General features: G+C 47.7%; 1 protein-coding gene across 2 annotated transcripts in view; it reads left to right on the top strand.

Moving 5' to 3' along the window:
* The first annotated feature begins 493 nt into the window (after positions 1 to 493).
* SOS1 (SOS Ras/Rac guanine nucleotide exchange factor 1) overlaps positions 494 to 19,186 on the top strand; it is an 82,869-nt gene continuing 64,176 nt past the window's right edge. For both annotated transcript variants that reach the window (XM_075536105.1, XM_075536104.1), the window contains exon 1: positions 494 to 1,207. In XM_075536105.1, the coding sequence (XP_075392220.1) occupies positions 1,121 to 1,207 (87 nt within the window). In that variant the 5' untranslated portion in view covers positions 494 to 1,120. The remainder of the gene's footprint in view (positions 1,208 to 19,186) is intronic.

Here is a 19,186-nt window from a genome sequence, read left to right as displayed (position 1 = left end):
AGCGACCCTTCTAGCCCGCTTGTATTGAGCGGTAGGCTCCATGAGCAGAGAGCGCTGGTTTATTCGGTCTGTTTACTATACATTCCATGTTCTGGTCAGTCCTTATCTTCGTGTTAGGGAACAAAGTACACCCGCAAATACTTGTATACACCTCTTTTCATTATGAAAGGCCTGGGTGCGATCCTAGAACAGAGTGATCGCTAGCAGCCAGCTGATATCATGGGGAAGGGGGCGGGGTGGGGGCTTTTTAAAAGCCTGCAAGCTGCAGCCCTCTCGTGACTCTCCTCCTGGCCTCACTCCGCTTGGGTCCAGCTTCTTGCGGCTACTTGGTCCCGCCCCAGAAGCCCCGGGGGTACAGCCACATCCCTCCGGCTGTCCTCCCTTCGCCTAATACCCTCCCTCTCCCGCACTTCACTCCTCCACTGGCAAGCTCGCAAGCGCAGAGCGAACCAGAGCAGCCCCGATGCGCGTGCGCAATAGCGAGCAGGTTCAGTTCGCAAGTAGGAAGCCGGAGCGCTACACCGGTGTCGGAGGCGGCGGCAGCGGCACCCCAGCGCAGCGGGATCCGAACCACGACCCCGGGCCCTTGATCCCCGCTAGACCCCGGGCCCGGGTCTGCTTCTGCAGGCCCCCTGGCTCCTGGGGTCCCAGCTTTGCAGAGGGAGCAGCGGGCCAGAGCGTCCTTCCACACGCCCTCCCCCCAGCCACCGACTCCACCGCGGAGCCAGGCCGGGCCCGGGATCGGGATCGCGATCCTAGCCCCGGCCGATCGACCGGCAGGCAGGCAAGCGGTGGTCCCACCGGGGGGCAGCTCCGAGCGGCGCCGGCAGGCCAGGGAGGAGCGCAGGCTGGTTCCCGGAGCGGTGGTGCGGGATGCCGCCGCCGACTCCGGGCTGCGTTCTCTCTCCGTTGCTGGTGCCAGTGTCGGGTGGGTGGCCGGTCTCGGACCTCGCCCCCCAGGCCCAGTGCCAAGGCTAACCCCGCTGAAAAGCGCCCCGAGAGGGCCGGGCTGTTCCGTGGGTCACAGCGCTACTCCGTGTTGCGCTCTTGCCTTCTCTCGGCTCCCCGGTCCCGTGCTGCCGCCGCCCCCCTCTCCGCGCAGAGGCACTTCGGGGGCACCATGCAGGCTCAGCTGCTACCCTACGAGTTTTTCAGCGAGGAGAACTCGCCCAAGTGGCGGGGGTTGCTGGTACCAGCCCTGAAAAAGGTGAGGAATGTGTGGGACCCCGGCTTCCCGGGCGAGGAGGGCGCGGGCCGGGCCCGGCTGGGGAGGCGGGGCGCGCTCGGACGGCTGGCCCCTCTGCCTTTCGGCGTGGACGTTACCCGCGGTGTGGGGAGGCCCCAAGAAGCCAGGGAGAGTTTGTCCCAAGAGTCCAGCCCCGGGACTCAATGCCCTGACCCTGGATTCGGTGACACCAGTTGGAAGACCCTCGCTTTCAGTGGAGGTCAGAGCAGGCCAGCCACTCTCCGTCTGAGCCCGAAGCGGCCGTCCGCCTCCCAAGTGCGGCCGTCAGCTCTGCTCGGTTCAGGGGGTCTTGGGGTGCTCGGGCCATCCTGCAGGCCCGAAATGATTGCAGACCCCCTGCTTGTAGCGGCCGGAACGCGATCCGCCCGGTTCGACCTAAGCCCATTCCCCTAAATTCCACCACTCCGCCGAGTCACAGGGGCTGGTGCAAAGGCCACTCTTTCCAGGGTTGAGTTTTCTTTCTCTACCCTCTCCTTAAAGAGTCTGAAAATCTGAATCTCGGTCCTGTCACTTGGTTTGCTGATTTCCCACACCTTCTTAACTTTGTGTTTCTTCCAGTGTACCACTGTTGTTATCTCAAGTCCTTTCCCCTGTCCAGAGCTGTTAATTGCTTTAGTATAATTAGGAAAGGTTTTACATTTTAATAGCCTCTACTCCCACAAGCAGTTAGAGTCTTGGAAACTCACAAGGGCAGTTCTACCCTATCTTATAGGGTCTCTATGAGTCGGCATTGACTCAATGGAAGTACGGTTGGAGTTTTGGATCGAAAGCAACAGCGTGACCATAAGTACATCAAAACTCGGGACGTGGTGCGTTTGGATGAGTATAAAGACCACTACCAGACTGTGGTTCTCTCTCCTCATTTACCTTTTCTATAACTCCAGAGACGGCTGCGAGACCCATGAGGCTGTCGGCTCCCGTAAAGATGTACAGCCTGGGAAACCCTACGCGGGTCACTAAGAGTCGTATCGCAATGGGTTACAGAAGACTCTTCTTAAAATAGCGTTCCTAAGTCCCAGTTAAAGTTATCTTGTTAAAATACAATTTCTGCTTCTACTGGGTAGTGAGATTATGGCATGCTCTTGGTGCTAAGCATTTGTACGTTAACAATGTTTCTTAAATTAAGCTGCTGTCCTTTATTACGGTCATCGTGTTTTCTCAGAAAGCCAACGATATGGCGCAGTGCCTACATACTTCATTCACTAGAGATCTCCTCTGGCTTACTCCCCACCTACCGGTATTTACTTTTGGTTTATTTGTGAGCGTGGCTTCTGGGTTTTTAATAGATGCAGGGATTCTGGCAGGAAGGTAGACAGAAAAGTTGCTTGAACACGTACAGAAGAACTCGTTACCCATTTGGCGCCATTTTGCTCAGAATCGGTGGGTTCCTAATTCGAGGGAAGGGCCAAGATAACGAATCGATTGAAGTAGTAGAAAGACCCGTATACGCGTCGGCAGACCAGTAGGACACCGCCATGCTGGTGGCCCGTGCTGAATCCTCTGTGCGCGGAAGCATTTAGTTTGGCACCCGTGATGGGGAGACAAACTAGGCTGCCTACCTCTTAAGAGTTAGTTTCGGAAACTCACCCTATCCAGGGGTCTCCGAGCTGGCATCGAGTTTGGTTCTCCATTTTGGCACATTGGTGTTTTGTTATTTGTTGCTAGCATTAAAAAAAATGGAAGCTACTGCATTCAGTTAGAATGTTGAGCTTTTCTCGAAGACGGGAAAATCTTTCTGTAAGTGAGGCTGGAGCTGAGGAAATGGCCTAGTCCTTTAAGGAAGGTGTGCAGCCCCAAGTCTCCCACAGCTCCCTACACGCAGGTGGATGCACAGTTGGCTGATACCTGAGATTCTTCCACTCCTCATTCATCAAAAAAAGATTGAAAATACATTCCTGATCTGGCTGTGCTTTGGGAGCTCAAAACTTGAATTTCCTCTTGCTTGCCCGCCATTTTAAGAGGCCCAGTGGCGGAGTGGTTACGCCTTGCACTGCGGCCTTCAAGGTGCGCATTTCGAAACCACTGTGCGGGAGAAACTCCCATGTCAGAAAGTTACGGGTGGCTTTGCCCCGACCTTTTGACAGCGGGGTTGGTACCGACTCCATCCATGGTAGAGACTTTGGTTTTCTTTTTTTTAGTTTGGTGATATAGTGGGTGAAGCGTTGGGCTACTAACCACAGGTCAGCAGTTTGAAACCACCAACTGGAACAATGGAGCTTTCTGACTCTATAAAAATGTAGTTTCGGAAACCCACAGGGGCAGTTCTACCCTGTCTTAGAGGGTCCCTATGAGTTGGAAATCGACTCGGTGGCTGGGAGTTCAGGTGGATTTTTTTGTTTGCCGGACTTTGCATCTTGACTCTTCTTTCAGGCTAGGGTGTGGTGCTGTGCTGCCTGAGGCCTTTCATGTCCGCTGCTTCCCACACCTAGGCGGCAGGCTTTGCTTGGCAAAGCGCGCCTCACTCCAGATTCACTCTGGAAGTCAGCGCTTTCCAAATCCCCAGGGCTGAGCCGGATATTATTATTCCTTATTTGTTTCCTTTTAGCACTTTTGACCTGCTTGATTGTGGTACTTAATTGTGGTAAGTAGGGTCATATCTTATGGCCTGTCCGAGGAAGCCTGGGGTGCAGTGCTCCTCTGTTAGCCAAGGGCTGGCAGCTAGGTGGTGGTAGGGTGGTAGAAAAACCTGGCAGTTTGTTCCTTAGGAACAAATAGCAAGCTAGAAAACCCTGTGGGGGCAGTTGGAGCCACTGTGATTTGATATTAGCTGGATAGCACCTAATAACACATCATTATTCCCCCATCTCCACAATTAGGCTGTATGTTCCTTGAAAGCAGGGGTGATATTTTGTTCTCGTTGTAGCTGTTCTAGATGATTCTACAAGTGGGATCTTATGGTGTACCTGCTTCTGGCCAGGTTTTTGAGGTTATGCAGATCAAGAATCTGTCGCCATTTGTCATATGAATTTGTCACCGTTTATTCTCTTGTAGATGCATACCCAGACTGTTTCTGGTGTGGGACTATTATGGCTAACGCTACCATTAATACTTTGACAAGTTTTTCTAAAATGTTAACCTATTTTGTTAAGCAGATACACAGCCGAAGCAGCCACCAATTTCCACAGTTTCCACATGTATAATGTCGTGATATTGATCACATTCTCCAGTTGGGCAACCATTCTGACTCTCCTCCTGTGAGTCGTCTCTCCCTCCGCACCATACACGGCCCCCTCCCTCCCCACAGTTCTATATCTAATTTATCTGCTCTCTTGAGCACACACCAGGAGACATGGCTCAGTCTTTTTTCCAAAATAGTCGTACCATTTTACAGCCTTGCCAACAATGCACGAGACTTTCAGCTGCCACATATCTTTGCTATCGGTTGATATTACCAGAATCAGCCTTTTAGTTGAGCCCTCTGGCAGATGTGTAGTGCCCTGCCATTGTGGTCTTAATGCACAGTTACCCCGAGGCTCGTGATGCGAGCACTTTTTCATGGTCTGACTGCCTATTCACTTTGCCTCCTATTGCTCGTGTTTCCCCAGATCTTCTGCCTTTTTAAAGACATTGGGTTGCTTCCCCCTGTAGTGCAGCTCTCTAGGAGCGCTTCATGTGTCCCACTTAACTGTCCTCGCCAGATAACCTTTCCTGCACGTTTCCTTCCACCCAGGGGCTTGCCTAATTCATTGTCCTCCAAGTATCTCCCCCATCATTTTAATTGTGGCACGTGGATCTAGATAACCAAAATCTCATCATTTGTAATGTCTGCGATTCAGTGGTGTTAATGGAGTTCTTCCTATTGTGCAGCCGTTGCCACTATTTGTCTCCAAGTGTTTTCATCGCCCCCTCACAGAAGCTCAGCACTCTGAGCCCTGACTCCCTGTTTCCCACATCTTCTGGCCCCTCTTAAGCGCTCACACACTGGGCATTCACCTAGTCTGCACATTTCTTATATCGGGATCCTACAGTGCCCCTTTGAGATGGACTTACTTCACTCAATCTAATGCATTCCAGGTTTCCCCATGTTGTAGCTTGTACCATTTCTTTATGCCTGGACACCCCTTCGTTGTTCATGTGTTCACCTGTGGATGGGCATCTAGGTCGGCTCTACATTTTGGTTACTGTGAGTAGTCCTGCAATGAGTCCTGACGGAAAGCTTCAGTGTGCGTGTCCGTTTTTAGTTCTCTGGGTTAAATACCGGCCAGGTTCACTCCATACGTGTACAGTAAGAATGGATTTCCTAATCTGTAGGGAACATTTCACTTTTGTACACATGAAAGATTCTGCTTCTAGGTCTGCCTGGCATCCTTCTCCCCTCACCCTACAGCCCGTGCCTACAGGGTCGAAGCCTCTTTTCAGATTTACAGCCCCTGACACGAAAGGGGGACCCCAGTAATGAAGGTAAGCAGAAAGGCAAAGATGGCACTGTGAAGTCTTCAGACCCAAGCCACAGCTGGACAGTGAATAAGGAAGCTCAAAGAAGAGTGGGGAGTGTCGGGTTGCCGGGCTGCAAAGGACATGAAATGACCATGCAACAGAGCTCCAGGCAGAAGGCCCCTGAGAAGTGAGGATGGTGAGACTTTGTCTCATGTACTTTGGACCTCATGCTTGGTAAAGTAGACTGTCAGCAAAAAAGAGGCAAGCCTAGCAAGTGCCCCAAGGCACCTCACTACACTAAGAATGGACTAGACAGGGGTGGAGTGTGTTAAAGTTTGTTTTTAAAAGTTGCGGGGAATTGGGGGGCATCTGATCACATCTAACTTCACAAGGGGGAAAGAGAGAGAATCAAGGTCAACATCAGCCTAAGACTGGCTCCTATGAGGTTGGAGGTCAAATGTGCTTCTACTTTCCTACCTCTTTTTTTTTTTTAAACCAATTCTGACACCAGCTGTCTCCCCACCCACCCCCAAGCACTCTCTACTTCTCTGCTGGGGGCAGAAATGAATAACAATAGCCACCCAGCAGTCTCCCGTAGAGTTCTAGGGAAGTTCTAGGGTTTGCTAGGGAAGGACCCAGCATCCTGATGCGATGGAGAAGCAGTTAAGCAGCCTCCCTGAATCCCTGCTGCTACCTCTCTTCTCAGTTTCCTGCAGAGGACAGGAGCCCCTTGGTCCTCACTGGACAGGCTCCTTTCGTTCCTGCACCTTCCCGCCTTGAGCAAGTGCTAGATAACACTAGCTCCAGGAGGCAGTACCCAAGGTACTCCATCCACTCCAGCAGGAAACCTCCTTCCAGAAAGGCTCAGCTTCCTCTTCACTCCTGGGTCTCTCCCTCTAGCAGAGGTGGGTGTTGAATTTTGTCACATGATGTGTTTGCATCAGTTAGAGTGGTCAAAAGAATTTTCTCATCATTTGTCTATGGGAGCCTTGGGGCGTAATGATTACTGCAAGGGTAGCAATCCGAAACCACCAGTCCCTCTGTGGGGGAAACATGAGGCTTTCTACTCCCGTAAAGAGTTGCAGTCTCCAAAACCCACAGGGGCAGTTCTACCTGGTCCTGTAGGGTCACCTTGAGTCACAAGGGCCTCTGGTTTTTGTTTTTAATAGGAGCCCTGGTGGCATTAATGGCTTACCCATAGGGCTGCTAACTGCCAGGTCAATAATTTGAATCCACCAGCTGCTCTGCAGGAGAAAACGAGACTTCCTGCTCCCATAAACAGTTACTCACAGAAACCCACAGGGAAAGTTCTAACTTGGCTGACAGGTCCCTATGAACGAGTAATAGACACTCAATGGCAGCGAGAGCAAGAGATAGGAAATCCCAGGAGCCTGCATGGCACAGTGGGTTCAACGCTTTGCTGCAAACCACAAGTTTAACCCATCAGCCACTCAGGAGGAGAAGATGAGACGATTGGCTCCCATAAAGATTCCCTCTCCGGAGCCCTGCGATGAAGCAGTTCTACTTTGCCCTGTGGGGTCACTCTGAGTTGGACTCTGCTCAGTGCAGTGGGTTTTTATATGGTGAATTAGGTTGATTGATCCTGAATATTAAGACAACCTTGCATTTTAGGGATAAACCAGGGTAGCTAATGTTTTTACGGAATTCCTGCTATATTCCACACACTATGCTGGCTTTACTTACTTATTTCACCCATTGACTTTTCAATGTGGTAACACGTTAGTTTTGCTGCTTAGGAAATGGATCATCAAAGAGACACATTGCTCAAGAGTTTATTCGTATAACTAATAAGGAGTGGCATTGTGATTTGAGTCTGTCTGTCTATCTGGTGTCAGAGACAATCTGTCCACTACACCAGCTAACCTTTGAGGAAAGCTCAAGCCAAACTCTCTGCCATTGAGTCAGTCATGACCCATAGCAACCCCATAGGCAGTGTAGACTTCCAAGATGCCAGGTTTTGAGGATGAAGCTCTGGGAGAGAGGAGCTAAATCAGAGGTTCTCAACCTGTGAGTTGTGACCCCTTTCCCTTTCACAGGGGTCACCCAATTCATAACAGTAGCAAAATGACAGTGATGAAGTAGCAATGAAAGTAAGTTTATGGTTGGGGAGTCGCCACCACATGAGGAGCTATATGAAAGGGTCTAGGTATTAGGAAGGTTGAGAACCACTGAGCTAAATGAAGTGTTTGGAAGCTCCCTGCTTAAGCAAGAAGCTCAGCCCTTTTACGCGGGATCTCAATCGGATAGGATTTCAATTGGGAGGGGAAAAATGATGCTGCATTTAAAAAGAATTTTAAGGCACTAGTTCTGGAAGGAGCACTAGTGGCCCTCATAGGTTACACATTGGGCTGCTAAGGTTAGCAGTTTGAAACTACCAACTGTTCTGTAGACAAGAAATGAGGCATTTTACCCTTGTAAAGAATTAGTCTGAGAAATCCACAGGGGCAGTTCTAGCCTGCCTTATTTGGCATCAGAATTGACTTGATGGCAGTGAGTTTGGATTTTCAGTCGAAAGAGAAGCGTGGACCAGGAAGGAGAGGGCTGAAGGAGTGGAGGGCATGGGATAGCAGCGAGAAGCTAAGAGCACACAGACGTCTGGGAATGGCGGAAGTGACGTTTCCGATGGAAGTCCAAGCTTGCCAATGAAGGCAAGGAGGGAGTGTGTTCCAAGGGGTGTAGTGGTTTGAAGGCCAAGGGGAACTCCACATCGGAGGGTGCTGAGTGACTGGAGAATGGAGTCAGGTTTTGTGAGCCAGGTGATTGCTTTTTTTCTTGTGAGCAATGGGGACGAATGGGAGGGTTTGAAGCAGGGCACTGATGATCAAACATGAACTGTGAAAGGTTGTGGTTTGCTCTGTGGAGCATGGATTGAATGGGAGCCCTCAGGCCAGGTGGGAGACTTAGACAACAGTTCATGGGTGGGATGGTGATGGATGGACAGGGGCAGTCGTTGTGCGGAAAGCGAGAAGAGGACAGACTGTAGACAGATTTGGGTTGATGAGTGCGTGGACAGGGGTCACCAGAGTCCCCACGTGACTGCTCTCTAGGTGGTGATAATGCTAAATGAAGAAGTGTGGGACGAGGAGGGCATTTAGAGGGGACTCAGAAAGGACGCTTTAGAGAGGAGAAGATGTGAGAGCACTGCTACAAACAAGGGCTTGCACTTCAGCGGGGCCTAATAAGTATGGCAGGTAGGGACGCCTCTTTATTAGTTACAGGCAGGTGTAACTGAAGGTCTCTCAAAGTACATTTCAAATGCTACCTCTGGTCCCTCACGCTCACTAGTCATGTTTTTATGGCCTGGGGCCTGTAGAAGTTCATTTTGAGATCCTCTCCCTGTTCCTAGATGGGCAGTTCCTTGAGAGTAAGTACAGTTCCTTTGTATTCTTATGTGTGCTTAGTATGTTTCTCATGAATTACAATGGGTGCTCAGTGTTTGTTGAGCTGTAAGATTGTGGAGTGTGTACCCTTCAAGAACTGGCTAATTAGTTCAGTGAGTCTTAGTTGAGATCTTCACCAGGCAACAGGTATTAACAACATCCTATTTCATTTCTTCTGCAAACAGACAAACGAAGTTTATGTTAGAAATAATTCATTTTAAATGGTAGGATTTTTTTTTTAAAGAATGATGTATCAAAAAAAAAAAAAAGAATGATGCTTCAAGGCAACTTGGTTGTTGTTTTACGCCAGGTCCTCTGAGAACCAAATGTCAAAATGGATTAAACATGTGAGAAACTTATTAGGGGAAATGCTCCTGAGAGAGTGGGGAAAGGAGAGAGAAGGCAGGAAGAGTCCTCAAACCACGACGCGATGCAAATCTGATCCAAATCCAGGATAGCGGCCAGGCAGGCAGTTTGGACTCTACTGTTTGGGAGGCAGTGCAGCTCTATGGAAAGCTCACTGTGACCATCAGGAAGTTCTCCGGTGAACTCTGCCCATCACAGGAAGTCCAAAGTGGGATCCCAGGAAGAGCCCTGCCCTGTGGCTTGCCTGCCTGGCCGCTCGTTGACTCTGTCATTGATTGAGCAGTCATTGAGAAGTGTGGCCTGCGATGGGCCCTGAGTCAATGATGGTTCTTGTAGCCGGAGACCCAAGAGGCTAGTCTCACCAAGCCATCCAGGGTCCTCGAGCAGCTATACAAGTGACAGACGTGGGCAGATAAGAAAAACCAAACCAAGCAAAGAAACAACCCTGCCTGATGCTTTAAAACAGATATTGTACGGTAAAGTCATAAAAGTTTAACATTTAATTGCCATTGAAACACATGGCATCCAGTCTTCCATGGTTATCACACACGCAGTGCACATGTAATGGAATCTATTGGCGTGCGCGCACACACAAGCAACATGACGGGTCAAAAGAAACCATGCAAATGACCCCGATTCTTAGGTGTGTACACTAGGGAAGCAGTGTACATCAGTGTAGGTTGTTGATGACTGCTTGCTGCCCTTCTTTTAGGCTGGGCCACCTGAGGTAGGCAGACACAGCGCATCAGTATTAGAAAATGATAAGACCCAGGACACTGAGGTATTCAAAGAAATTCCTCATAAAGTCTAGTTCTGGTCACCCCCTGCTTGAGCTGAGGATGCAGAGGTAAACAGAGAAGAGAAGCAGTCTAAACGTTTGGTTTTGTAGGCCTTGAGTTCCTCAATCATTTCTCATCTTTAAACTGTAATCGAAAATGATTTGGGCAAGTCTCCAATGCCCCTTTCACACTCACTTTGATTGGTTTGATTTTATTCACGTTTGTTGACCCCTAATTCTGTGTCAGGCAATATGGACACACAATTAAGACGTAAAACATAATTGATGCTTTCATGAAACTTAGACTGGTGAGCAAGACAGAATGAAACAGCCCATTGCGTGAAAGCGTCATTGTAAATATAGAGGTAGTTTGGTTCGGAGAAATCAAGCAACAAAGACAAATCTTAAGTTTAAAAAAGGGAACCCAAATTGAATTTTTAATTAACACAGACATTTTGTGAAAGGTAACTGGATGGTAACTAACAACTTTCTTTCTTTTTTGTTTTTGTTTTTGGTCATAGGAAGCCTCATTTTCTAGTTTTTTTGTAACCTACACCATTTGCAAGTGGACAGACTGGTCCCTATGGCTCAATCGTTTGTGATAGAATGCACTTGCTGATCAGACATTCTCAACTGTATTTGTTTACAGACACGGGCAGGACTTTGATCTTTGCCATGTATTTAATAACCGAACTTCCCTATGTACAACTATTTTAAGTGACATCATTTTAACATCACAACCAGTTGCTGCCATTGAGTACATTGGATGCCTGGCGACCCCATGAGCACCTGCAGAGCTGTGCCATAGAGTTCCCAGGGGAGTGAGTTTTCCAAAGGAAATCACTAGGCCTTTTTTCCCAGGTGTCTCTGGGTTGACTAGAACTGTCAACCTTCTGGTTAGTGGCTGAGCATGTGAACTCTACCATCGTTAACTCCCCAAACCTGAGAAAAAACCCAAACCCTTTGCATTCAAGCTGTGACTCCTCTGATAGGATGAAGGAGAACTGCCCCCCACCCTAGAGTTTCCCAGACTGTAAATGGCTGAAAGCAGATGAGGGTGGGGGAGGGGCAGCTTCTAACTGCCCGCCTTTCGGTTAGCAGGGAAACCAACCCAAACTAAGTGCCATCCTGTGAATTCCAACTTCCGGAGACTCTCTGGGACAGGGTAGAGCTGCCCCTGTGGGTTTCCAAGACTCTAACGTTAGGCACCTCCCTGTTTTTGAACATGTTACTGTGTTCACTTCAAGGAATGCTGGGCAGGCGCTTCCCTTTTCCTTTCTTCCTCCAGGTCTTTGCACATTTTACTATGAGACCCTTGTCTTCTTGAGCTGCCCTTTGGAGCCTTATGTGTAGCGCTCTCTCAGTGATTTCTTCCTTTTGCTCTGGCTAGTCTCTGCTCCAGAGCAAGTCTCGGACTCTCTTCTGACGTTCCTGTTGGTCTTTTCTTCCTTCCCTGTCTTTTTAATGACCTTTTTGTTTCCTTCGTGTATGGTGTCTGCGATGTCATCCCACCGCTTGCATGGTCCTCAGTCTTTAATTTTCAGTGAATCAGATCTATTCTTGAGATGGTCTTTGAAAGCCATGTGGGATATGCACCAAGTCAAATTGTGGTTCTTTGCGGTTTGTTTTCATTTGCTTCAACCTCAGTTTGAACTTGTGTATAACCCTTGGACGGCCTGTTCTGCTGTCGACATTGGCCGTACTCTGACGGTTGAGGCACTGAGTTCTTTCATTGTCTCTTTTCATATAAGCCCATTCTCAGATCAGATGTATGATTGGTAGCCTGATCATTTATATTTCTAAGGATTTTCTAGCGGATGGTGGTGCTGCTTGTTCATGGACCACGGGGTTAGAGAAATACAGGTAAGTAGGAATTTCCACCCTGTAAAAATGACCAAATGTAGATTAACAGAAATTAGGAAATTGTGAGTGTCCTCCTCCCTTCATGACAGAGATAATCTTCTTGACTATCATCTTCTAGGGTTCCTAAAGTAATTATGTAGAGGACGTTCATTTAAATTTAGCGCTGTTACATTGTCTTCCAGGGGGTTGCATTCTATTCTGGGAGGTCAACATAGGTAGGAACCTAGTGTGGACTGGGTGGCAGAGGGAGGTTGAAGAAGAGGAGAAACCTGAAGAATTTTTTTTCAAAACAGAGATGAAAGGACCAGGATCCACCTTTGGGAAATCCTTGTCACTCTTCACATTATCTGCTATTCTGGTTGTTACAGTGAGACTGGCTCTGTGAGCATTACTTGGAAGGCTACTAAGAATAGACAGACTGAGTCTGAAACGCCAGTGTAGGCCCTTGGAAGCTTTTTCAAACTAGGTCTCCTGGTCACACAGTCAGTCTGCATTTTTGAGTCTCGATGCTAACCTACCCTTTATAGAAAGATGGATCTTATAAGAATAGAACACAGAGCTAATCTTGTTACTTCGCTGCTTATAAATTCATAATGCTTGCCTAGGACTATAGAATCATGTGTAGATTCTTAGCCTGACCTGCTCTTTCGACCCTAACCTACCTTTGTGTCTTTATCTGCCTTAACTCTTGCACGGCCCTTGGTGCGCTCCTTCACTCGCAAGCTCTTTCCCCTGGCTAGTGCTCTGCAGATTCTGTTGCCTTTGGATACTGTTACTTTCATGTATCATGTTACTGCTGCAGATACTGTATTCTTTGGGCTGGCTGCTCTTTATGGCCTCCTTCTTTGGCTGAAGGCTTCTCAGTTTACTTTAAAAAGGTCTTGCCTGATGCTTGGCACAAAATACATGCTTAGTAAATATCTGTTCAAAAGAATGCTTAATTAGTCTCCTTATTAAAGGGTCACGGCATTAGGAAGGTTGAAAACTGCTGATCTAGATTGTTCCAAGCTAGCACCATCCGCCATCTGACGAGGGACAAATTTTTTCATTTATAACAACGTTGAAAAAATTCTCAGGCAGCACTTCTGATTATCTGGGCCCCAATACAGGGCTGCAGCTAGGCCCAGGGGCCCTTCATGCCTCCCCCAAAATGATACGCTGGAGACCCCAGTGACCCCTCTGTTCTACAAGGGACAGCTGCCAACCAGCCATGAGATACTTTCTTCCATTTATCTGAAATGTCAGCCCGACTATGGAGGGTGGGGTGACAACAGGATGACACCAGGTTCCAGGTGGCGGGAGAGGCCAGGTGAGGGTTCAAAGGTAGGGGGAGGAGGAGTGGGGTTGCATGGGACCTCAGGACTGGAGCATATGGAGGAGAAATGGAGACCATTCCAGGGCAGGTGCTGGGAGACCATAGGTAGAAGACAAGTGGCACCCCTGTGGCCTTGGCAGAAAAGGCACGGTAGGTGGCCACTGTGCCACAAGCATCCTGAGATGCTCTGGGTTGCCCAGTAAATGGTGAGGGGCCCAGGAAGATGAGGGTGGGGAGGAACGGGATGCCTGCACCAAAGCCGAGGTGGGACTCTTGCCTGAGGCTGATTAGACTTAAGGACCTGGCCTTTGGCACCTACCTACCCACGTCCGGGAGTGAGGAGGGGTGCAGAACTAGGAAGCATACCTCATCCTACTTGGAAGAGTGTTCCTTTCCTACTAGCCTCCCAGCTGGGAGCTGATGCCTTTCGGTCAGCTGAGGTGTCTCTCGCTGACTAGGAAGCCTTTTCAGAGGAAGCCCACACCTCCACTCACCCTAAGGTAGCTTATGAACAGGTTTTTAGGCATTTGTAGAGATTTGAGAGTCTCTATGAGACCTAAACCATTTTGCAGTTCTCTCTATAGAAAGTTAAACATGATCATTTGAAACAAATGAAATCGAGATTTCTAAACTGGATAAGAAGCACACATCAGATATATATATCTATATCATTTAATAAGTACACATCTGAAGGAAGCTGGGTTTTTAGTTTATTTTCTATGTTTCGCTAATTTTACCAATTACTGAGCACTTGGTGAGGGACGGTCTCCAGGAGTCCGAATTGACTTGATGGTAGTGAGTTTCGTTTGGTTTGAGGCCAGAGAAGGAGCCCTGGTGGTGCTATGGGTTGAATCCTGTGCTGCCAACCCCAAGGCCAGCTGTTCAAACCTACCTACGGCTTCTCAAGAGAAAGATGAGGCAGTCTGCTCCCATAAAGGTTTACAGACTTCAAACCCTCTAAATGGGGTATGGGTAGGGTCTGAATTCCCTCTGTGGCGGTGGGCTTTGGTTTTTGTGAGGCCCAGGATACCATGATTCAAAAGATGCATCTCCTACTCTCAGGTGGCCACAGAGTTAACACAGTATAACATTGCATGATTAGGAGAACATACTGCCAGTATTTAAGATTGTCTGAAGGCTTAAATGTAATGTATAACAAGCTTTCTGTTATTATACATTTAGTTAAATCGTGCTAGTCTAAAAATGTTTTCATTTCCTTTATGAAGTGTTTCTGTAGTAACTAATTTGAGGTTCTTGTGGCTGCTTAATGAACCCGGGGGCATAGTGGAGTTTCACCCCAGGCTGCTAGAAGCGAGATCAGTGGTTCAAAGTCACCCGCCGCTCCTCTGCGGAGCGGTGAAACTCTGTATTTCCCTGAAGAGACACAGCCTCGGAAAACCACAAGGGCAGGTCTACTCTGTCCTCTACGGCTGCTGAGTCGGAATTGACTCGATGGCAGTGGTTTGCATGTGCTTAGAGCGTTTTCTAAATTAAGGGTTGCCTTTTTCCTACAGAAGTAATACAGCCATATTAAAATCTGACATGAGAATTTTAGCACTTTGATATTTAGGAGTAATTGTCATTTTCATTTTATACTTTAATTTGGGAATTTGAGTGACGTGACATTTTTAATAAATGTCTAATTTGAAGAGTGTATTTTTTCCCAACTGGTTAAAAGCATCCAAGTGGATTTAAATTCATCTCACTTTGAAAAAGATTTTATTTGAAATTTTTGAAATCATCTCTGTGGGGGGATATTTTGAATCATATTTTCCCCATTTATTTCAAGTCTTAAATATGTCACCTGCTTTTCTTACCTCCAAAAGATGTGATTTCCTGTGCATAGTGGATAAAGTGTTAAAAATGTACATTGAAAAAATGTACATATGAGGGTAAGTCAAAACAAAGGACTCCAAAAATATCAATATGTGATGCTATTGTTTGTCCACTTCTCTTTCATCTAGGCTGATATAATTTTTTTTCCTTTTTAAGACACATTGGTGTGAATTGGATGCAAGTTTCTAGAGTAGATCGGTTTTACATTCAACAATTCACACATGCTCTTATTTCATGTCGCCGACTGCAATCTCCACAACGTAACATCACTTATCCCACGTGCTCTGTGGTTCCGGGCTCTACTCCTTCTCCTTTCTAACCCTCTGAGTTTTGTCCTTGAGGAAAGGCTGCCCTTTCCATCTCACCTGGTTGATTATGTAAGGTGTGCACATGCTTCTCCACAATTAATGTCCCCATTACAGACCTGCCTACTACATGGAAGAAAACAGAGCCCCAAGGACGAGTCCGCTTCTAGACCTGAAGGGTCACCGCAGACCCTAGTCTTCAGGGCTTCGGCCAGTTTCTGTCTGGCCAGTAAGTTTGTCTTTGGTTGTCTTTTTTAAGAATTGATTTTGAATTTTGTTCCACATTTTTCTTCTACTCTATCCAGGACTATGAGACTTTTTTCAGAGTACTGGTACACTAGCACCTTCTAGTTCTTGTTTCCAGGTCTGGGAGGCTAATGTTCACATGATGTACGCATTTCCATGTGTGTTAGTCTGGGTAGATGAGAGAAACAAATCCGTAGAAACTCAGATGTGTATAACATATATATAAAGAGTAATTGTACATTAAGAAAGCAGCCCAGCCAAGTCCAGTCCAAGCCCCTAAGTTCGATGTCAATCTATAAAGTGCTCTTCAGACTCATGAAACATATGCAATAACGCTGAATGCAGGACGATCACAGGCCAGTGGGTAGAAAGTTTTTGGATCCAGTGGCGTTGTAAGCATCTCAGCGCTGGTAGGGGTCCCGCGTGACCTCTCCAGTTCCCAGCACACGGACTCTATCAGCGCAGTGCCATGTGGCTTGTCAGTAGAGTCTCCAAGGGAATGAGCAGAGAGAACGTGTCTCCCCTGTCCAAGGAGGAAAACAGGAGTTCCCAGACGTCTCAGGAGAAGGCCACGCCCACACAGAGGCCTCCTTGGCTACGATCTGATTGACAGACTAGACTCCACCCCTTCACTCTGAATCCTCTCAAGTCCCAAACTGACACCGGATATTATGTAGCTACCACACCATGTGTCTTTGATCTTCTTTTCTCGCCTTTGCTTCTGATGGAGGGATCAATAGTTGAGCCTTACGTGGCCACTCAAAAGCATTTGAAAACGGTGTTTCCTTCACTCTACCCCCTCCCCTCAAAATTCTGTGCACGTTGATTTACATTCCATGGTTGGCATTTTTTGCATCCTTGAGTTTGGGGAACAAATAAAAGTCCCAAAGGGGTAAGCTCAGAACCGTGGGGTGGGTGGGGGTTCAGTTGATCATTAAATCCTCATAGGACAGTCCCACAACCCTCCGAGAATGAGCATTGTGATTGGGGGGGGGGGCATTCTCTGCAACTTTTCTTCTTTTTTATCCTTGATACAATTTTTAATTTTTGGAAAACTTCTTCATCGTAAGCCCCCAAATTGTCCTGCGTCCCCTGAGAAAATCTATCTAGAAGATCTCTTGGGAATCCCCCCCCAAAAAACAGTCACCATAACCCCCTGAGCTGAGCCCTCTCTCTGCCTCCAGTTGAACTGGCCTGGCAGATCCCCCTCAGACACGACTGCTTTGATTCGGCATTATGTTTTTTAATTTATTGAGACCAACACCAGTGTATTACTGAGAGACCTTCTCTGCAGTCACCCTCTGGTCACAGAGACACATTTAAATGCATTCGATTTGCAGTGGGCTGTGCTTGTCTGAACTGGCTCCCAGCTAGCAACTGCTTGGGATTTCCTCTTCTCTGTGGACTTTGAGCTGTGTTAGAAGTTGGACAACAAAATGTGAATGCATGTTGTAGGCAATCTATACCAAGCAGAGGAGGGTAGGAAGTATATTGGGCTAGGTTGGAGACAGGAAATGGTGGAGTTTTGGGGTTTTTTTTAATCTGAGAATTGTTAAGTAGGGCAAAGATTCTAGCTGCACCTGGTGGTCCACCAGGAGGTCAGTGCTTTAGATCAGCATCTTCCACCAGCGGCCATTTGTCCCCAGGAGACATTTGGCAATGTCCGGAGATGTTTTTGGGTAGTCATATCTGAGGGAAGGTATTATTGGTTAGAGGTGCCAGGTATGATGGTCACATCTTACAGGGCCGGGAACATCCCCTGCAAAAAACCCAGTCACTCTACTCAAGACACATGCAGTGCTGAGGATCAGAAACCCTGCTTTCGATCCAGGGTGGCTGGTGTAAAAAGACAGCCTGTGATGGCTCAGTGTCTAAGCACTCCCTGCTCACCCAAGGTCGGCAGTTTGAGCCCACTGGAGGAAGCTATGGCAGCCTGTTTCTTTATAGACTGCAGCCGTGGGAGCCCTTTGGAGCTGCTCTGCTCTGCCCTGAGAATCACTCTGAATTGGAGTTGTCTCCACAACCATCCGTCTGGCTGATAACTAGAAAACTAGAAAAGGCAGAGAAATGATACCTACTCTGCCATTTAAAGATGTTCACTTTATAAATTAAACGTTTACTTGATGGGGCACAGGCACCGTATTAAAATATTCACGACTGGTATTGGCACCTGCCAGTCTGAGCAGTCACAGATACACAGCAGGAGACAAAATGAAATCCCTCTTTCACGAGAAAGCAGACACATAAATAGACAAAGAGATACCGTGGTTTCAGCTAAAAAGTAAAGGAAATAAAGGCAGATTGGAATAAAGAGAGGCAAGGAAGTTGTACACTTATAAAAAGAGTCGCCAAGGAAGGCTTCTCTGAGAAGGTGACATTTGAGAAGAGACCAGAATGTGCCGAAAGAGCCAGCCATGTAAAAGTCTGGTGAAAGAGCATCTCAGAAGAGGGGTTAGCTCATGCAAAGCCCTCGAAGCAGGACAACCTGATGAGTACAAGAAATACCAAGACAAACAGTCCCGTGGGACCTTGGCACGGACCAGGAAGCTTAATCGGAGCTATTTGGAGACAGAGGGAGGGGTGGTGGACTGCTTCATGCGGGACTGGACAGGGCTGTTATTGCCGGTGCCCTCAGTGCGTTCTGATTTCTCGCTGCCTGCGTAAGGTCCAACAGAGCAAAGCCCTGCCTGGTCCTGCATCATCCTCATGGTGATCATATAGGGGCTTGTTCTTGTAGCTGTGGGGTCAATGCCTTTTGTTGGGGGGCTTCCTCTTTTTGTGCCAGCCCCCTCCCCGTTCCCAAGAAAGATATCCTTCTCCAGGGCCTGCCCCCTCCTGAGAGCGGGTCCAACGTTGTCTGAGATGAAGTCTCGAAATCATAGCTTCCAAGGAACGATTCACTATACTTATTCCGAGAGACTTGCTCATTCTTCTGGAAGTCCGTGGTATATTCAATTTTCTTCACCCAAACCATAGTTCAAGTCTATTCTTCTTGAATCTTCCCTATTCATTGTTCCCCTTTCACATGCAGATGAGGCAATTGAAAATATCCTGGCTTGGGTCACTCATTGCCCTCCAGTCCATGCTGACTCAGAGTGACCCCATGAGGATTTCTAAGACTGTAACAGTTTACAGGAGTAGAAAGCCCAGTCTTTCTCCCATGGAACTGCTAGTGGCTTTGAACTGGCAACCATGTGGATCACAGCCCAACACTTTACCACTATACCACCAGGGCTCTACACGGCTTGGGTTGAGCATACTTTAATCTTCCAAATGACATATTTGCTTTTTAATATTTCAAAGGTGTCTTAGGCAGTAGATTTTTCCGAGTGCAATGCATAATTTGATTTCTAAGCGGCTGTTTCCCTGGGCCTTGATTGTAGATACAAGTAAACTGAAAATTGTGACTTCGATCTTTTCTCCGTTCATCATGTTGTTATTGATTGGGCCAGT

Source organism: Tenrec ecaudatus, chromosome 17, assembly GCF_050624435.1.
Source record: "Tenrec ecaudatus isolate mTenEca1 chromosome 17, mTenEca1.hap1, whole genome shotgun sequence".
NCBI classification, from domain to species: Eukaryota; Metazoa; Chordata; class Mammalia; order Afrosoricida; family Tenrecidae; genus Tenrec; species Tenrec ecaudatus.
Note: the sequence above shows the minus strand (reverse complement) of the source record. Positions and strands in the feature narration are given on the sequence as shown.